The following is a 15,474-nucleotide window of genomic DNA, read 5'->3' as shown; positions in this document are numbered from 1 at the left end:
ACACAAGAGGCTGGTTTAATGAACATGATGGGATCATGCAGCAGGGAGACTGCTTCTTTGGCTGGTAGCAGTTAGTTTGGATTAACCTTCATCAAACTTTAGCCTCATAGCTGGAGTTCAGACCTCATTGAAAAACAATTGTCTATTTTTTGTCCTGGACCCCATTCAGCTCCTTCCAGTTTTCAAAAGCAATGAAAATATTTTAAGGCTTCTCAAATAAATAATCAGAAACATGAAATCCTGTTATTTAATAATAAAACCTATATATTATGCTTTACATCCTTTTTTTTTTTTTTTAATCTCTCCTGTATGAGAGAATTCTGAAGTACATTTGCAGGAGCAAATATTACTAACAATTATTAAAGTATGAAAAGACGAAAAATGTTTTTTGTCATGGTACATAAAAACTAGGAATGGTGTGATTTGGGACATATTTGAATGAGAAACATTGTCTTTCTCATCTCATTAAATTTTATCCATGGCAATTTTTGATTCACTGGAGAATTAGCAGATGGTGAGATCAGAGACAAAGCTGAATGAAAAATGAAAGATTTGTTTTGTGGAGAACTTTGAGTCAGCATTTTTCAAAATTGTACCAAATACCCAAACTGCTTTGCTCAAATTCCTTCTCTCCCAAATGTTTTAGGTTGATCACAAGAATTATATTCTAAGCATTTTTCATACGTATATTAATTATAATAGTATAGTTACAGGGCTTTTTTCAAATACATTTCTAGGAAATCAGTCTATCTGCTTGTAGGGAGCTAAACCAATTCCTGTCAGGATCTCTGATTTGCAGCCTCACTATTGCATGACTTTGTTACAGTGAGAGGTGTGGGTGTAGTTTTCAAGCCTTTTTTCTTTAAGAGACTTGTAACCAAGCTTTACACAGATAAAGAAACAATTGTTTTCAGGTTTAAAAAGGGTTATTTATTCACTCTCAAGAGATACAAACCAATCAGATATGAGAGTTCAGTAATTAATGAGTAAATCAATTCTTCAATCTTTGTCTTTCCTACTGAATATTGAGTTCTAGCTTCCTTATAACTAAAATACAGTTTGCAGCATTCTGTACCTCTCTTTGCCACAGAGTTTTCTGACTGGAGTGGAAAACATTGGCATGGAAAACACAGCTCTTCTGGGTCCTACATTTGAACCAGGTCGATGTAGCTGGTCAGCATTTTTGGAGTCCAGTTTTCATGTAGTTATTTCATGAATGAAACATTCTTCACTGTTTCTTGCTGGTACTTGATGTTTTCTGATGGTTCGTCAAGATAATATGGAATTTGAATCCCAACCCCTGGAGTGCTTTACATCACTTGCAGCCTGATAATAAGTTCACTTTTATGAATGTGTTCTGTATTTCTTTATTCAGATCATTAATAGAAATACTGTCAGACCTCTTCATGATCCCATTTCAAATCTGATAACCAGCCCTTGAAAGCTACTCAGTAAGTGGATTTTTTCCCACCAGATGTTTATCTACCTTGCAGTGATTTCACCTGGAATGTAGTTCCCTTTTTTTTTTTTTACTCAAGTATCATCTAGGACGGGAAACAAAGTCTTTTAGCTGAAGTATTTTACATCTGCTTCCTCCTCTTATCCACTAAGCAAGTTTCTTAGTTGAGAATGCAATTAGAGTGATGCCATGCATTTCATTCTTGATAAATTAATGGCAGCTCATTCTTATCGCCGTTCTATTACATTCAGTGTTGATACATTGTTTATTTAACAGTTTTGTCTATGATTCTTGCTGCTTTAGTCTGATTTAGGCTTTCCCACATCTTCCCTTTTTTGAAGAAAGATACGGTATTTGCTCTTTTCTGTCCTCTTTATCCCTGAAAGACAGTTGCTAATGGATTAGAGGTTTCTTCAGTTAGTTAAGTGCTCTAGAGTGAATTTCACAAGTCTCTGTTAACCTGAATGTATTGAAGTCATTAGAATATCTTTCAGCTTTCCTTTGTCTTGCTTGCAGATTTTCCTCTTAAAATCACTAGTATTTAGCATCTGGCCACAATTAATGTTTTGTTAGACCAAAGCAGTGAAAGTGTTGAACACTGGGAATTTTTTGTTTAGTCTCTTATTTGCTTTCCTTCTCTTTGTTGTGACAGTTCTGTATTTCACTTTGTCTTCCTTTCCTAGTGTATTTATAGTATCTTTTCTTGTAGTCACAAGAAAAGTCTTTTCTTGTTCTTTGATAGTTGTTAGTTACTCTGCATTTTAACCTTTTTGTTTGTACAATTTAAACACTTGCATCAGATTAATTAGAAGATGTCCTTGTTTCTAAGTTTCATACTGCTGATTTTCTGTTCATTTCAGGAAATAAAAAATCATTTTCCTGTGATTTCTTACATGTCAACAGATAGCTGGGTATGCAAATGGTCAGAGTGTGCTATCAATGACCCTCTCATTTCATTCTTCAGTATTTTAACAGGGAAGAGTGACACATAAAATGAGATGTTTGAAGTTAAATGCGTGTGTCATCAAGTCCTGGAATTTGTTTACATTTATAGCTATAAGCTTTGGGTCTTCTAGTGAGTTTTCACAACTTTGCTGCCTGCTATGCAGCTGATGCAGCTGGTGGGTTAAACTCTCGTTTCTATTACTTCATTTACTCTGCAGTCTAGATACCTGCTTTGAGTCAAACTTGTGCACTTCACACAAAGAACTGCCTGTACGCTTTGGAAGGTTAGATTCTGGCACTTAGATGTCTCTTATATATTCAGTCCTAGTGATTAAAAGTGAACTTGCTTATATTTGAACCCCTTCTCCAAAGCCCCATCACGACAATATGTGACTAATTCTGTGCTCTAGTAGATCTAAGAAACCAGCAGTGAGTTCAAACTCAGAATTAAAAGTATCTTATGAATTTTGAGAGTCTGAAAGAGATTATTATTGTAGTTATGGTCTAAGCATGATGGGGCTTGGTGATATAAGTATACCGTTTTTCAGAGGCCTACCCAAATGGGAAGGCTGGGTTTTGTTTACTTCTCCAGTCAGCTGTATGTCATTGAAGTGGTTTTGGAACTAATTGGGTCAACTATTTAGGGGAGATATTGGTGTATGACACAACAAACAGGAAAATACTACATTTCCCTTGTGAATGTTTAAATTTTTTTTATTGCAATGTCTCTTATCTTTATTGCTGTCATCCTTCTTCCTCTGCTAATCAAAAGGAAGAAAAGTTCAATGCTGTTTCAAATGTGTTTTGCCTTCTGTATTTCACCTTGTATTTCACCTTCTGGCCAGTTTACTTTTAAAGAGAGTTAAAATCTCCTGTAAAAGCTAAGGATCTTGCCAATGAATATGCCTGTCTTCATCCCCCATTTTCTGAGGATGGAAAAATAGATAACAAGAGATGGAAACTAGTGAATTATGAGTGTTTCAAGTGGGGAAAGAAATGAGGACTAAATTAAGGAGAGCTTGCAGCTATTAGGTGTGATGTCTACATACTTTGCAAACAACTTTGCATCTTTTATTCGAACAGTTAAGGATTAATGTACATATTGAAAATGTTTGCACATTGAAGGTTTTAATTTACACATGATTAACAGCATTTGGTCACGCAATGTCTTCTGCTGTGAGATAGGTACTTTTTTGTAATTACTCATCGGCTTTTGGTGGAGATAACCGACATTTTATTAGTAATGTTTGAATCCTTGTTCAGGCCAGGTGTATACTACAAATCAGAGAGGAAGAAAGAAGTGTGTCACGCTTTGAATTATGTTGACATTCTAAGGTCAGAAAATGGTAGTAATAAGTTAACATTAACCAAAACTATTTGATCATGAATTGAAGTCAGTTGCAGAGAATCCCAGAAACAATGGTTCTTAGCTATAACAAACAGGAAAACAGTACTCTTTTGTTTCTTCATTTTGAAGGGGAGCAATTAGTAAGTAATCAGTAAATAAGAAAACTACGTGCAATCTGATAGTAAATGTTGCTCAACACTAATGAATTGTAGAATCACAGAATGGCTGAAGTTGGAAGGGACCTCTAGAAATCATCTGGTTCATCCCTGTCACTCAAGCAGGCTCACCTAAAGCTAGATGTCCAGGCTCTTCAATACCTCTAAGAAAGATCTCTGAGTCCCTCCAGAGTACCTCAAACAGTTAATTATCATAATATTAGAATCAGTTAATATTGTTTATGCATAGGTTATGAAAGACAAGCATGATCTTACTTTAAGAAAAATATTAAGTGGTGAATTGTAAAAGCATATGTTCTGTTTATCTTTTACGAAGAAGACAAGCAACAGCAGTAAAAATCTCATAACAAGAAGGGTAGAACTAGTTCTAAAAAAATCACAGTATGTTAACAACAGCTAAAATCATGTCCTCAGTTTTAAGGATGAACCTGCAAGTATGTGGGATGTGAGAAGCTTAATATATACATCATGGACTACTTCAATGCATTTAGCAGTCGCTGAAACATATTAGAATGGGGTTTCATTTAGAAACTTCTACACTATAGGAAACTATTAATGATTTACATTATGATTATGGAAAGTGTACCTGAATGAAATGCCACTAGCATTTATTGAAGCCAGGCATTTCTAATGGTAATGACGATATAACTGCAAATGCACATCTGCGTGGCACTCAACTGGACTTTTATCAATTATCTTATGAAGGGCACTGTTTTAAGACATAATACTTTAGTAATTTTTTTGATTGTACACAGTTGTTGATCTGAAATGCACTTAAGTCTGTAAAAATGACTTCTCCATTATCAGTTGATCATCTAGTCCTAAATGTGTTCTGCTAATTGAACCACAAAACTAGTTAGCTGTCTTCAGTAGAGGATTTTCTCTTCTCTCTCCTCAGTCTGAACTTTAAAATCATGTTATTCTTTGTGTGAGATCAATGTTTGTGATTTATTTTGAAATGAACATTTTTAGATAAGCTCAATCAAACCTTTAAGGAAGATAATTTTATTTTAGTATCACAGCTGTTACATGATACTGCCTTTGCTCATAAAATCCATTTACTTTTAGTATGAAGCATGAGTAATAATACAAAATAATGATATTTTCTGAGATTGAAATGAGAAGAATATGAACATAATCATTGCTATTCAACTATAAACTGGGGTTTATGTGGCCAGGAGATCGCTGCTACTTCAGTAATAAGTATCTTTTTCCTACAGATATTAAGATTTTAATTACCTTTGTAAAAGTATTTACCATTCTGATCCAGCCTACTTTTAAGTTTCTGGACTAGAGTCTCTTTTTGAGTTACCATGTCGTTTCCTGGAACAGTATTTGCCTTACTAGAAGTTTCTCTAATGCTGTTGCAGAACTGGGATTTGTGTGACTGTAATCTCAGATATGGAACTTTCTAGTTCTTAGTACAAGGGGGTTGACATTCAGAGGGTAGTAGAACATAAGCTAATACTCTTTCCTTGGCTACTGGATGGCTACCCATCTTCACCCACCTACTGCAGTGCACACCTTTCCTTAAAATCAAGAGTTATAAAAGGTTCTGCAGTGTTGATTATTGTCTTCTGAGATGACCTTGGCACAGGAGAGCTTCTGGGACACAATATTTGGTGGGTATTTTGCATTTTATTTTGCTGTGTTTGCATAATTCATTAGTCACTAAGCCTAGTCCTGAAACCTTCTATTCTCCATTGGAGACACTCAGAAATTTGGATATAGAAATGCTGTATGTCCAAAGCAGAGATTATTTTGCTAGGGATTATTTGCTTGTTTTATATTTTTTGAAGCCACTAGGAGAAATTAATCCATGTTTCCTAGCTGGTGACTAAAAGATGTATAGTGTGCAGATAGGTTGGCATGTGGTGCCCTGTAGATGACCCTTTCCTTTGTTCTAATATGGCTGGTTGCTGGAAGGAATATTATTCTAGTTCAAGATGGATACCACAGTGAACCTTAATGCATAGTTTGTTTACAAGTAGAAGAACATATGCAATTCACTGATAAAAACTCTGAAGTTTCAATTCAATATACCTTCACAGAAAGCCTCAAAGTTACTATTGCAGGAAATATGTCTAATTTTGAAAATAGTAAAATTACTCATTTTAGGTAAGAAAATATTGTAAAAATGTCTCGTTTGACAGTCAATGACAAACTTATTCTAAAGTTCCTAGTCAGAAATGACTGAGCTGGTTTGTTTTTTGTATACTTGTTTATGTGGGGAGGAATGCTTTTTTTGGTCAACCAGAGCAACTATTTTATGTCCTTTAATATCCAAGGGTAGTGTGAAATAACTAATTTCAGTTTACCTTGTCTTCAATATGTGGTTCAAACAGGCAAAGGGACTAGAATATACTATGCTGCCAGCTGCAGTAGGCCACAAAATCTTGCCATGGGAAATGAAAGGACAGCTAAGATGGCCTGTCATGCTAATGAAGGAACATATGCTTCCCCTGATTTACAAGGAATAGGAGAATGCATTGGGGCAGTTAACTGCTGGACAGTTGATACGTGAGACAGTATTTCTGTGTTTGTGCTCAAAGCTGCACTATTAATAATGGTAGAATAATAATGCTGTTTCTGTCCTGGAGTTTTTTGCAGAACCTGTGACATGCACTATGAGGTTGACAGTCCAGCCATCCAGAAATTCCCTGGCCTAGACTGATCCTGAGAATGAATTTTCTCAAGTTAGTCAGAGTTGCGTTGGGGTTGTCTTAGTATGCCTAAAGTTTGTATGTCAAAACCTGTGTGTCAAATAAATACAGAAGACTTTGGCAGGTAGGAAATCTGGCTGTTGGGAGCTTTGTGGCCATCTTCTGGACGTTTAGAAAAATGCATAAATATTTATTCCAATTCAGTTATATAATGGTAGTATTGCGTACATTAAAGTGGTAGCATTTTATTTTCTTGTGACTGGGTACATGTTGGACTTGTCAGACCTATGTGATGCCTTTAGGAAAAAAAACCCTTACAAATTTTTATTTTGATTATTTCTTCCTGTAATTATTTAAAGAACAAAAATAAAAGCAAAAATGGTAGATGCCACTGAAGTTTTGTAACTTTCATTCTTATCAGAACACCTGTTCTATAATTTTAGATGTTATATGAAATTCTGTAATCTCATATAGCATATTGAAAATATTGCAACCTTTGAACTACTGTAAAACTCATCAGGAATAATGCAGCAGTCAAGGATTATATGACTTGCCATTTCGTAGAATCATAGAATGGTTTGGGTTGGAAAGGACATTAAAAGTCACCTACTTCCACCCCACTTGCCATGGGCAGGGACATCTTACGCTAGATCAAGTTGTTCCAGGTTTCATCTAATCTGGGAACACTTCCAGGAATGGGTCAACCACAGCTTCTCTGGGCAACCTGTTCCAGTGTTTCACCACCTTCACAATAAAGAATTTCTCCCTAATATCTCATCTAAACCTACCCTCTTTCAGTTTGAAGCTATTATCCTTTGTCCTATCACTACATGCCCTTGTAAAAAGTCCCTGTCCAGCTTTTTGTAGGCCCTTATTCAGTACTGGTAGGCTGCTATAAGGTCTCCTCATAGCCTTCTCTGCTCCAAGCTAAACAACCCCACCTGTCTCAGCTTGTCTTCGTGGGACAGGTACTCCAGCCCTCTGATCATCTTCATGGCCCTCCTCTGGACTTGTTTCAAGAGGCCCATGTTCTTCTTGTGTTAGGGGTCCCAGACCTGGACACAAGTAGTCCAGATGAGGTCTCGTGAGAGTGGAGCAGAGGGGCAGAATGACCTCCCTTGACTGCTGGCCAGGCTGCTTTTGATGCAGCCCAGGACATGGTTGGCTTTCTGGGCTGCAATCACACATTGCTTGGTCATGTTAAGCTTCTCATCCACCAGCACTTAGAAGTCCTTCTACCCAGGGCTACTCTCAGTCTATTCTCTGCCCAGCTAGTACTTGTGCTTGGGAGTGCTCTGACCCAGCTACAGAACCTTACACTTGGCCTTGTTGAACTTCATGACAGCCTCCCCCACCTCTCAAGGTCCCTCTGGATGGCAACTCTTTCCTCCAGCGTGTCAATTGCACCACACGGCTTGGCATTGTCAGCAAACATGCTGAGGGTGCATTTGATTCCACGGTCCATGTTATTAATAGAGATATTAAACACCACTATGAGGGGTGGTTTCTTGTAGCCTCGTTATGCTGAAGGAAATCTGCAATGATATGGGACTTCTCCTGGTCCTGGATTATCAGTCCATTAACCTAGAAGTGTGTGCTCTATGCTTACCCCGCCCATGTGGTCTCTGAGAGCCTCCAGAAAGGGCACACAAGGACCACCAGCGAAGGCAGGAACAAAGAGAAAGTTTAATCAGGGTACAGGTTTATGTGGACTTTGGAGGGATACAAATTCACCAATAAGGGACAAGAGGGAAGTCTGGATTTGTGCCAATAAGAGTAAGGGGATTTACATTCAGTGGGAGGGGGTGACAGGAAATATGAGGTCACTGTCCTTCTCCCAGCCCCTTGGCCTGGCAGGGGGTTATGGGAAGAAGACGCAGTGACTATGCACTTTTTACATTTAGTACTTTTAAACCACATTAAAAACATCAGTTGTTAAAGCATTCTTAGTGGCTGGCATATTCTCTTCATCAGACCATTTCTGGCATGACATTCTCCAAGCTATATATTGAGAATGCATTGCCGCACACCACCAGTCACAACACTGTTCTGTGAGCAATGCCACTCACCACCGGTTTTCACTTGACCACTGAGACATTAACCACAGTACTTTAAGTGTGACCATCCAGCAATTCCTTATCCACTGAGTGATCCACCCTTTAAATTTCTAGGTTAAATCTCTAGATAAGAGACAAGGATGTCATGCGGGACAGTGTCAAATTCCCTGCACAAGTCCAGATGAATGATACTCTTTGGTCTGTTTCAAAAAGACCTTGTCTTCTGTGGTGCCTTCTGTTTTTTGAAATTAATTATAGGCTGTTGTATTGAGAACATCAAAGTCTAAAAATAGCTTTTCAAAGAGGAGTAATACCACTGAGTGGACATGCATTAGGTACTGGATTAATTGTATTTGTTGCAGGAGAGCAACAACAAATAAAACTCTTCTGTTGAGAATTGCATATGCAAGAGCTAGGCATTTTTAAGACTCATGGAGTTATTATTAACAATGTTCGTTTTTCTTTAGAAAGTTTATTTCTTGGTAAGCTAGAAATGAAGCAGAATATCCTAAGCAGAAAGTCTGTACTGGGGAAGACACTTGTTCTAGACTGAAAAGGGATTTTATTTTGATATAACATAGATAATGCCGGTTCTTAGACAGGTGGCTTTTACATTTAAGAAGGTGCTGTAATGCTCATTTATCTTTATTTCTTCATTCTTGCCATTGTGCTGCTGCATATTGCCATAGGGATAGAACTGGGAACAGGAATCTGAGATAAGCATGTAAAGAATGGTTTTAATATTCCATGCTAATTTAAAAAAAAAAAGGCATAACAAAAAACTGGCTTAATATTTTCACTATTAAAGAAACATAAGTTATATAGCTAATACAGTCTGAAATACACTTTGGAGGCAATCTGGTTAATATAGGCATAATAGTAGTAACTGAAGTATAATAGGTATTAATAAATTACATTGTTAGTCATGTTTCATTTAATCCTAGCATCCCAGACCTTTCTTGTAATCAGAGTATGTTGTTTTTCCAGTTCTCTCGAAAAACCTATCTAGTTATAGAATGAGTGTTTCAGTTGAGAGAGGCTGTGTTAGCATCAACAGCCCCACTCTAGATTTGTTGCTGATCAGAGATGGCAGTAGTTGTGGCTGTGGAGTATTTCTGAAGGACTGTGGAAGCATGTTCAGACCGATTATTTAATTGTTCCAGCACTCTTCCAACACAGAGGGTCGTTACACTCAAAAGTAGAAACAAGTGCCCTGAATCTGTCTGTGTTGATTCACCAGACAACTGAGCGAACTGGATACTTGTGATTTTGGATCAAATTTCTGCACCCTTAATTACTTTTAAAAGGGAGGATTTTTTTAAGATATAAAATTGGCAATTAGCTACCTAACTAATTCCCACTGTAAATCTTGTCCATGAGCCTTAGCTGATGGTGGGAAGTGAACTTCTCATCCCTTTAGTCAGAATGATTAGTAAGAGTGGTAGGAGTGGGTAGCTGTCAATCATAGTATGATATAAAACTATGACAAATGTCTGTGAGAAGCTGCTGTAAGTGGAAGACTAAAGTATAATCTTTTATTTCTGAAGGATTTGCCTTTGACATCAGAAGACCTTTCCCAACAAAGGAAGGAGAACATTTTTAGCAGTCCCCTTCTTATATGCTGCTCAGTGTCTTGAGGCAGAGAAATGATGACATAGCCTTAAAACTTCCATTTTCTACATTTATCATCATGCAGACTCAGGCTTTAAATGCTCTAAATTGAGGGAAGTCAGAAATAGTTGTTCATAGTAACTTATATTCCAACAAAGCCACTGGATTTAATATTGAATAAACTAAATGTGTCAGTTTTTCTGGTGTTAGAGTTTTTTTGTGATTAGGATTAAACTTTGATGCAAAAGGTTTTGCCTAAAACTGAAACATTGCTGTTTCCATTTAGAGTAGTTTCATGGAGTGGGCTGTCCCTTTGTCTCTAGTATTCTCTTATTTTACAATGAAATTTCCTGTTTAGAATATATGAGAAGTAACATTTCTATTTGCTTTTTCATGTTATATGAAAGACACAGACAAAGAAGTGAAAATACTATAAAGTACAGAGAGTAAAATCAGGTACATTTCACCTATACAAAATAAGTGACAAGAGGGTTTGTTTTTTTAAATGCTGATGTCTGGATACTAGCGATTACATGAAATAGAGATACCAAACATATGTTAGCATTACTTTTTAGAAATTGAACTATTTTAATGCTTTATGAAAATTCAGCTATTTTAAATTGTCAGTGTATTACTTGAAAATAAAGTAACTGACAGTAAACTATTTGACTACTGAGAAGTCACAAGTCTGCTAAAGGTTAAGAGATTAACAGAAATCTGAAATACTCCTGTATGATGATGATGACTATATCTCTAGTTACATTCTCAGGATTTTGGATTAAAAGTTTTAGTTTGTTTTGTTTTTTCTAATGTTATCCTAAATGTGCGAGGGTTTTAATTTTTTGAGGAGCTGCTTTCTGAAAACTGGAGTCCATATTACTCCACCTGAGATCTGCATCCAAAAAAATTACCTCACTGTTGTGATTTTCTGGTCTAGTGCACACAGACTGAAAGTTCCCCTCAAGTTCAGCTGTAATATTCTGTGAGTTTGACAACTGCAAAGAAAATTGGTAAAAATAAGAATTGGGCACATGCTAACTGTGTGGTGTAGTAATGCCTTACAAAGAAATAAGAAGCATTTTTATACCCAACATTTATGGCTTATTTATCCTGGTCTCTGATAATGGACTTGTGTTATCAGTGACTGAAAGAGTACTGTTAATATTAATGAGGCTCAAGGCAACAGAAAGCTCTGTGTGACTGACAGTATGGTAAATACCACCTCCAGAAGAATCACCATGCCAAGATTGCTGTAGCAAGCTCCTGCTAAAATTTCTTCCCCAGAATTCTTTTTTTTTCCTCTCTTGATGACACATTAGAGAGTGATAGCTAAAAACAGTTTGGGAGTTTGATTCCATGATTGCAAAAATAAGATTTTTGTAAACTTGTAAAATTTTATTTTGGCAACATGTCCTCAGAAACTGCTGACTCTACATACTTGGATAAAAAGTAAAGTTAGTTTTGGTCTCTTGCTACTGTTTCCAATTTAGTAAAGAAGAAATTTGAGGCATTCGGGTCAATTCATTACTCAGCATAGTCTTCTCTAAATTCAAAGTAAGTTCTGGGGAGCAATGTGATTTACATTCACACACCAAAAAAGCATTTTAGTAAAAGCACTCATTTAGATGATGGAAGTTTTTTAATTTTACATGTTCATATGTAACTTAATCAGAGAGATTAGTAGAGAATTTTTGTGAGGCTTATAGTAGTATGTACTGGTTTTCCCGTTTGCTTTTTTGTCCTTTTACTACTGAACTTTGATAAGCAAAATAGGCAATTGAGTAGTAAAAACATTTGGCATTTTTTTGGAGTGGAGTTTTGAAAATGGCCAGGTTACCTTTTGTATTTTCTTTTGCCATACTTGAAAATAAATATTTCTAAAGGGTAAGTCAACACAGGGTAAAATTTCTCTGCCATCCACTCCTAAGTTACAAAGCTCCACTCACAGAGGTTTGTGAAGCAGAAGAAAAGGATACCAACTTGAAACATGAGGAAATAAACCTGTATCAAAACAAAATGAAGTGTATTAACCTTGCTGAGAGGACGTAGTTTAACTGTTTAGAGAGGGTATCTATAGTTGTAGAATGAATTGATACTGGTTATGAAAAATACATCCAATGATGGAGAGGTGGTTGAAGGTCATCGGGTTTTCAAAGCTGAAGTGAAGTGAACCTTGAATTAAGTTTTCACTACCTTCAAGAGTGCAATTATCTTCTCTCTAGAAAATGTCCATTGGAGATTGAAGAAATTCATAACACACTAAAGTCTGGTTGACGCAACTTGCTGAGTATACTCTGTGGACATTAGTTTAGGGTCTGGGCTAAAGGAAAGTCTGAAGTTATTAAAACTGGTTAATTGCAGTAAGGGATAGATGGATTAGGTAAAACCGGTATTTTTTCCAATATAATCTGCTTTACAACTATAGAATTGCTGGAAACATAGCCATATAGAGTTAATTATTAAAAGCACAGTAAAAGACTCAAAGAACTCATGTAGTTGTGGTACACCAAATAGTAATAAACAAGCTTATCCTGCTTCAATCTTTAGTGTGATTTTAGAAAGAGTAATTCTCCAGTCAGCTAGTACTACTTATTTTGCAATATCATCTCTTGCATTCCTTCAAAGAATGTGTCTGGATAACTCATTATGAATTAGAAAACAATTTTCAAATGTGTGCTCTTCCTATGCATGGATATATCTCCACTTTATTTTCACCACCAGGAGATGTTTCTCTTTGGTTTTTGAAGCTCTAACTTGGAAAATGTTTCTTATCAAACCTAACAGAAAGTTGGGAAATGCTTTGTTTTCAATGTATCAGAATTTTCAACATGAGACCATTAAATTTTATATGTGTAATTACTTGATAACTCCTTGTGATATGACTGATGTGTGCAGATCTATTAAAATTTCTGAGACTAGCTGTGCATGTTTAATGTTCTACATAATTAAAAGAGACGATATAATGGAAGAAAGCATAGGAAAGACATGGATCAGTACAAAGGACAAGAGCAAATATACAAGTTCTTTTTTGGAGGATTTAGAAAAACTGTTTTGAATTCTATTGTGAAATTTTACTTTCATTTCCAAAGTTCCACCTGTTTTTATAGAATCATTTCTACATTGTACCATGGAGAAATAGAGGAGTCATGTCCATATTGCTTTGTAATTGCAGCATGATGGGTTATTTATGCTGGTCGGTGAGATTCTGTAATAATGTGTCCAATGGTAAATACCATGATGCTGATTTAATTTCAGAAAGGAGGTAGACTTGTACTTTAAATTGTTGTGACTTTACTGCCACATCTGCTGTTTTCATTTCCATATTTTTTTAAAAACTCATTTTGGTAATATTGCAGCTGATATAAAAGTACTATTGTTTCCAAGCAATTTCACTAGTGGAACTAAATGTGACGCACATGGTATGGTATATGCAGAGAACAATATGTAAACTTTTCAGTTTAAACCTTAGTTTCGTTTCTGTAATGGACGACATCTATAGAAAGCATGTTTCTAAATATTTTTTTCCAATCTGTTTTGTTTTCAGGCATTGCTATTTCTGATGAACTTGATAAGGTAAGATTGATAAGGTATGCCTAATCAACAGTACAGACAGATAGATGGTTGTGATAATTTTAGGCAATGAGAGCTGCATCTCCCTGTCCTGACATACACACTTCAGTTCTGTTGAGTCCAATGGAAGTTTGGGTACGGAAAGTTATAAGGGTAAGTACAGTAATGTGGGTACATTAAGAACTTGACCAAGGATGGGCTGTCAAGTATGGAAAAGTAATCTCACTGACTTTGAGAGACTCTCAATGAGGCCATGGAAGTACTTTTTGATCTTGATACCATCTTTGCTTAATATAGTCTGCTGGATTAGTTTTTGTATTTTTGGAAGCATTTAGCATTAAATACTTTTATTCATGAAGTCATGAATTCTGCATTCTCAGATATGATTTGTGAGAATATTTAGGAATTATTTTTGCCTCCCAGATTTGATCAGGAATGCACAGGGCATAAAGATCAGTCTTTACCTCCTTGCTGAATGCAACAATAATCTCTTCTTTCCCTTTTGATACATTACACAGCATAAATTTTAGTTTTAGTTATAAAAAATTCTACACTGAAATAGTAATCAAGATAATTTTTCAAAGTACTGAAGGAAACAGAGCTCCTTTATCTTTCCCATTCTCACCAGTGAACAGCAGTATGCTTCAATTGCCAAGAATCTTGGGTTGTGTTCTTGGTGTCAGAAACCATTGCTGTCAGGGAATCAAAAAGTATCTCAGACACAGGAATAATGCCTAATATAGAGCGTTTGGGGTTTTTTTTCAATATGTTTCCCTTATGCTGGTAAAATGAAGGCACAAATCTTTCTGACAGAAGTGCATATAAAACACCTCCACTGCGTTCTCCAAGGAAGGCCAGTTAGACAGGACTGATCACTGTTACCGTGCAGTCATGCGCGTATGGGGCTGCCATTGCTAAACTGTGACTTAAGTTTTCTTTCCTACTATTTTTATGATTGTGCTCAGAAGTGATGATAAACACATTTAGAAAGCCCTTCCATTAGAACCCTTACCTTTAAGAATACTTATGAAAAACTCCATTTGGTTATGTTTGTTTAAAAAAACCCTATAAAATACTGTTCATGGGAGGAAAACACATTTTGGGGTAGAGCCTGTTACCAGTATTTTTACACCTGTTTTTAGGAGATAATTTCTGTTAATTCTTTTTTAAACTATAATATCTTATTGTTAAAAACATTAATAGTTTTTATATTTAATTATTCCATGTGAAAACTGAGATGGGAAACATAACAGGCACTTTCCTCAGGATCCAGCTGGAGTGAAGAAATAATTTTTTTGGTTACTATATGCTTTATTGTTTACCATTTAAAAATGAAAGGTGGTAGGATTTTTTAAATAAAACTCAGAATTATGTACATTCAATTGCATGCATTAGCTGACACCTTTGCTATATTGTATCTGCTTTAACATATGTTTCCAGTGAGGACAGGTAAATGTAACATTCTGGAAGTCAGAAGCTATTTGTAAAATAAATAAACCCCCAAACAATTAAGCTCTTAACTTGTGTCATTTGTGCAGCATTGCTCAACAGGCATCAGCACAGACTTAGATAAGAAGAGTGTTTTCTCATCTCTGTGGGCTTTAGTGAACTTCATTTCTGTTTCTTGTTTGGACCCTTAAGCATT

General features: G+C 36.0%; 1 protein-coding gene across 5 annotated transcripts in view; it reads left to right on the top strand.

The window, feature by feature from the left end:
* The window catches only part of C4H8orf34 (chromosome 4 C8orf34 homolog), a 157,345-nt gene that overhangs the window by 39,117 nt on the left and 102,754 nt on the right, over positions 1–15,474 (top strand). For all 5 annotated transcript variants that reach the window (XR_011697730.1, XM_071554389.1, XM_071554391.1 and 2 more), the window contains exon 5: positions 13,804–13,832. Coding sequence is in view for 4 of the 5 variants with exons in the window: in XM_071554389.1 (XP_071410490.1) it covers positions 13,804–13,832 (29 nt within the window). In the remaining variant the exon portion in view is untranslated. The remainder of the gene's footprint in view (positions 1–13,803; positions 13,833–15,474) is intronic.

Source organism: Pithys albifrons, chromosome 4 (assembly GCF_047495875.1).
Source record: "Pithys albifrons albifrons isolate INPA30051 chromosome 4, PitAlb_v1, whole genome shotgun sequence".
In the NCBI taxonomy this organism is placed as follows: domain Eukaryota; kingdom Metazoa; phylum Chordata; class Aves; order Passeriformes; family Thamnophilidae; genus Pithys; species Pithys albifrons.
The sequence above is the reverse complement of the archived record's forward strand: the minus strand, read 5'-3'. Positions and strand labels throughout refer to the sequence as shown.